The sequence below is a fragment of the Priapulus caudatus genome, unplaced genomic scaffold (assembly GCF_000485595.1).
Source record: "Priapulus caudatus unplaced genomic scaffold, Priapulus_caudatus-5.0.1 Scaffold155, whole genome shotgun sequence".
Taxonomy (NCBI): Eukaryota; Metazoa; Priapulida; class Priapulimorpha; order Priapulimorphida; family Priapulidae; genus Priapulus; species Priapulus caudatus.
Genome location: NW_014577216.1, coordinates 152,350 through 158,055, shown reverse-complemented (window position 1 = coordinate 158,055; position 5,706 = coordinate 152,350). Strand labels below are relative to the sequence as shown.

The 5,706-nt window shown below is 42.7% G+C and overlaps 1 protein-coding gene across 1 annotated transcript in view; it reads left to right on the top strand.

Annotated features, from left to right (window-relative positions):
• LOC106806348 overlaps positions 1–4,636 on the top strand; it is a 13,491-nt gene extending 8,855 nt beyond the window's left edge. Inside the window, exon 2 of the mRNA XM_014808257.1 lies at positions 3,824–4,636. Coding sequence (XP_014663743.1) covers positions 3,867–4,421 — 555 coding nt within the window. The 5' untranslated portion in view covers positions 3,824–3,866 and the 3' untranslated portion in view covers positions 4,422–4,636. The remainder of the gene's footprint in view (positions 1–3,823) is intronic.
• The last annotated feature ends 1,070 nt before the right edge of the window (positions 4,637–5,706 follow it).

Sequence of the window (5,706 nt, the reverse complement as noted above, 5' to 3'; positions counted from 1 at the left end):
ATTCGTCATTTTCTATCATTAATAGCGCGTTATTAAGCAATGGCACCGCTTATATATTAAAAGGACCCGTCTAAAGTACAAAACAACGTTTAGTGGCCTCAAAATCATAACGCAACCGTAGCAAATGAAACTGTGAATCAAACAGCTGAGCTCTCATCATGAGCAGACATGTCGTAGGTCTACAGTAATAGGGGAAATAATGACGGATCGACCTACATGTGCTAGAATTTATTAAAATAAAGAAGCTTTTGGTGCGACTACAATATTTCAGTATAAAAACCATGCCGATAGACGTATATAGTATCAGGAGTAGATATAGGGACCCATTCCTATTATCTACTCCTGATAGTATCAAGAGCATATAAAGAATATTACCTTCTTTATATGCTCTCTGATAGTATTCTACACACACACAATAATATATATATATGTATCTATTAATATATATATATATATATATATATATATATATATAATATATAATATAATTATATATTATATATATATATATATAATTAATATATATATATATATATATATATATGTGTGTGTATATGTGTGTGTGTGTGTGTGTGTGTGTGTGTGTGTGTGTGCGTGCGTGCGTGCGTGCGTGCGTGCGTGCTTTGCGTGCGTGCGTGCATTATGATTATTGTGTATAGTACGTATATACATGTAGTAAATTATAGGATAAGTTTATCTGCGATAGATCCATATACATAGTTATAATATGCCTGAGTTCTGATAACTGAAGATGTATATTGATAACAGTTGGAATCGTTGTACTGTTTGTTACTGTATGTTGTTGTATGCGCAATAACTGTATAATAACAATATGAACAACAGTATATCATGTTGAATATAATGATAGAATATAATCTATTATCTATTTCATTCCTTGGATAATAATTATTTTATTATAAGCTTATTAGTGCTATATGCGAACCAAGTGGCAGCCATCAGTTCGTGACAGTCCATTTTAAAATATTAACATAATCTCGGCCACAGTATATGACAGAAGGTTCATGTTACGCAGTGGCTGGAGCGTACGCCAGCCGTCGGTCGTTCAAGGCCCTTTTTGGTTTGGTTAGGGCGTTAGGCGTTAGGTTACGGATTAGGGGTTAGGTTTAGGGTTATGGTTATGGTTAGGTTTAGGGTTAGGGTTAGGGTTCTTGCCTCATCTAAACTCTCAAATCGTGAATTTATTTCCAAGGCGTTATTTCGAAATCTGGCGCGACCGCCGCATCTTGTTCTCGTTAAGTATGAAAGCGAATGGACTGGCGTACCCGTAGCCTCGAGACATTAAGATACGCCTGGCGTAGCCGTAGCCACTGCCTTCATGTTTAACGCTCAGAAGTCCATAGTTTCAATACAAGGGAAGGTGAGATGTCTATTTTTAAACACGAGGGTGGAAAGCAGTGGAAAAACTCTTTTTACTTATACTGCAATTGAAGCTTGGAACTCTCTACCACAGCAAGTTAGGACAAATTCTTTTATTCTAGTTTTAAGTATATGTTAAGAAATGTCTGATGGAAAAGGTAGAAACATTAAGGCCCGCTCAGGTCGGTCTACGATTTACTATCGGCGACTACTTTTAGCGCCGATTAGCAGGCGTAGCAACACTCATGTCGGACTTGAAGTGACTACGCTGCACATCGGCGCATCACATCGTAGCGTTCCTGCATGAACGTAGACGGGCTCGCGGCCCCAGTATTTGTACTAGCACAAGCAGTTCTTTAGCACAAACAGAGCAAGCTTGACGCCTGGAACCAGTCTACATCAAATTCAGTCCGTACGTGACCAACAAAATGGCGCTTACCAGTAAACATCATGTAACTTTCGTAAATCTATTCTCAATTTCTGAACATCGTTTATAATCATGTGGCAGAATTTTTTTTATGTGCATATACGGAAAACTTAATATATTTGAGAAAAGGGTTGTTGCAATAATCCCTCCTTTAAAACTGCTGACGAGTGCGTGGGATTTTGCACAAGGGAGACATTACTGCCCTGCACCGGCCATATTGAATTAATGACGAATCTGCGGGGTCCTACTAAACAGCGAAAATGTGCTACTAAACAGCAAAATGTGCAGGAATGTGTGGCGCCCAATGTATAAAAAATGTGTAAAAAATGTTATACTAAACAGCGAAATGTGCTACTAAACAAGCGGAATGTGCGCGGAATGGGGTAAGAATGTGGGCGCAATGTGCATCAATAACTGCCGCCCAATGTATCAAAATGGGTAAAAAAATGTTATACTAAAACCCGGAATGTGCTACTAAACAGGCGAAATGTGATACCTAAACAGCGGAATGTGCGCGGAATGGTAAGAATGTGGCGCAATGCAGATAATTCTATAACAACTATTTCATTAGGTGCAATATTGACTTGTCATTTGTTGATTAAACCTCGTTCCTAACAATCAATGTTTTTTAAGCTCGTTCCTGACAAAGTTTATGGAATTCCTGGAACGAGGTTGGGAGGAATGTCTCCCCGGCGACCAAGCTAGTGGCGTGTAGCGCTGCCATTTTTATTAATCACGTGACTTTGATAATCATTTTGCACTCGACACGCTGCGGTGATTGGCTGCCATCACGATTCGTCGCCGACCAGCCGCATAGAAATAGAACATGTTCTATTCTCTGCGATCGCAGTCGGCGACCGTATTTTCGATCGTAAGAGGACTCATGTCGAGTTTGGTCGCCGATGTTTTTATCGGCCGATCTGGGCCGTTTCTTTGACGTACGATATTCAATCTTGTCGGCGACTAGGTCGTAAGGCCGACATAAGCGGGCCTTTAGAGGCAGAGGCGTATGATTTTCGCCTAAAAGAATTCGGTGGAAATTAGGCATAAGGAAAAGTTTGTATCGTCTTATGAGAATGTACCATTGCTTATGACCGGGTTATTAAAAACTGGACAATTTGTATATTTCAATAGTTAGCTGGCTGATAGTAGTATAGCTCCAAGAAACGCGTATTGCTGGGTTACAACAGGCCCGTAGCCAGGGGGGTTCGGGGGGTTCGAAAGAACCCCCCCCCGAAGCCCCCCCCCACCCCCCAAGCAAAAAAATATAATTTTGAAAATTTTGCCAAGATTTCACCTCAGTCGCTCCATTTTAGTGTAATAATTGCAAAATCTCCATGCGTGCGGGAGGGTGAACAGTGAACACCCCCCTCCCACACCCTCCCCCCGCTCGGTCGCCCTTGGCTCTCTCGCCTGGTCGCTTCGCGCCGAGGCAGGGCGGTGTACAGGGGGGCGTCCAGGGAGTCCGGACCTCCCCTTGCTCGGCGCAGAAAACGCATCTGAGGGGGTCTAATTTTTAAAAAAAATTTCTGGGGGAGTGCCCCCAGACCCCCCTTCGCTGTCCTCGCTTACCTTTGGGTTACGGTTAGACCCCCCCTGCGTACAAATCCTGTAATGTAACCTGATATGTAACGACGTTTCGTGACCGGTATTAGGAAATATCTCTATATTCTTTTTTGCACTTTAGCCTAAAGCGTGTACGTGAGACTGTTGTAATCTAATAACATGACCGATTCAGAGCTCGCTATAGTAGTCTGTACCCATATGTTTCGCTAACCACACCAAGCTAGATCTAACCAGTGGGCCGTGGCCCCCGCGTGACCCTATGACGTCAGTTGTTGTCGTATCGCACGTTGTTGATACGCAGAGACGCACTACCAAGCAGGCGGTGATATTATATCAGATATATACGTGCGCGCGCGTGTGTGCGTTGCTGTGTGGGGGCCGCCTTCGTGTGCGCTTAGCCCTGTAAACCCGATCTTCCACATTTTCTCCATCACTTCTTTTTACACGTTTTAGGAGGCAGTGAAGGCGTGACTGAGCACAGCCAACCAACCACGCAATGTCCGCCGGAACTCTCCGTACAGGTCCGCCCTCCATCATCGGAAGCGGATCGGCTAGTGTCTTTCGCTCTTCCGGCAAGAGCAAGACAGCCGCCATTAACAGACAGCGCAAGAAAAGCCTGCCCGAGGAATGGTGGTGGGAGTTTGAAGGAGAAGCGCGTCTGTGCTTCACTAGCAACGCCTCGTCCTTCCAAGGCGACCTGACGAACGACGCCAGCGATGATCTATTCGGCATAGAGGGCAGCACCGTGAGTACCGAGGGCCGCTTAGCCGTAGAGATGAAAGTGGTGGATTACGATGTGGTGCGAGTTCATTCGCTGACGAACGTTGCTATGACGATGCACGGCGGAAGATGCGAGCTGAAGAGCGATACCGTCAGCTTCACCACGGAGAGGATGCTGACCGGGGAACACGCAGACATGTTCATCAGACAGAATTTCTCGCACAATCTGGTCGGACAGCAACGCTTCGTTTGCATTGGCAATATGCGGCTGACGATTAAGAAGACGAAGGCGGAAGAACTGTGCTATTGCCCGACGAATTATATTTTGTAGTCGCTGTTGCGTGCACTAACACTTATATTAAATATCAAATTTACATCGCCTATGTAAACTAATTGAATATGTATGACAATGTACGACTTGTATAACTGTTGTAATGAATGTAACTATTGTTGTGTATGTTAGGCATATATATTGCAGAGATTTTCTAAAGCTACTAAGCATTTATATATAACGGATATTAATAAAAAAGTATTAACGGTCTTTAATTGATTTTATCATTGTGTTAATTATGCCAATGACCAGAAACTCCAAGCAGTTGGGAAATTAAGAACAAGATTCGTGCCATTGAATAGTGCATATCTATGACTATGTATAGTGTGAGACACCTGAATTTTGTACATCTATTAAAGTTTCTACGTCACACGAACAATATTATTACAATTAACATCGTTTCCGATACCAGATGATAGCGTGATGTTTGGAATATCTAAACATAGATATATAAATTCTCTAATATGCTTACGATAATGAAAGCAATATATTTATTTACTCGTTTATTTTTTCTAGCAAACTTTAAACGTTAGCGTCGTATATATCAAAGACCAATGCCGCTGGGAAACTACCGCGTACAATAATAACACATCTTGCAAGATTATTGCACATGTAACCACTTCTGGGGGGATAGTTGACGCTATGGGCCAATTCGATTATGCTATGCAGGGCCGTAGGCTGATCAAATTCCTAGGGGGGAGGGGCAAAATTTTATGACTCGACTGTGTAATGATGAGCGACGGGCGCAGCTCGTGATCGACGTCCATAGTGTGGTAGGGATGGGTCTGAGATAAGGCTTTCACGGGTAAGTGACCAAAAAAATCACGTTAGGGTTATTTACGATTATTAGCCAAGCTTATTTTTTAATTTTGCTTTAAAATCTAGGGGGTAGCTGCCCCCTTGCCCCCACAGGCTACGGCCCTGCTATGAACTGGCGTAGCTACCCACAGTGACGAGTTTTCATTTCCTTTATGTAATTCGGGATAACGGCCCAGCAATGATCTGATCATTCAATATAGCCCTTCAGTATAGCCATGCAGGTAAGGAAATTACTAGAGGTACCGATTCATCAGACACATCGGTAAAAGGCACAGGTATATAGCGGCAAAGCGGCGCAGATTTAGGCCAGGTTGCCTGCGGAAAAACATCGATATTAGAATTGAAATGTGTCACTTATCTGTTGGGTGGATATAGATAAACGAAATGTGCATAAAATATGAGGTCCAAGCGCCAATGAACTAATATTACTTATTTTTCGACACAATTCGATAACACAGCTACAGAT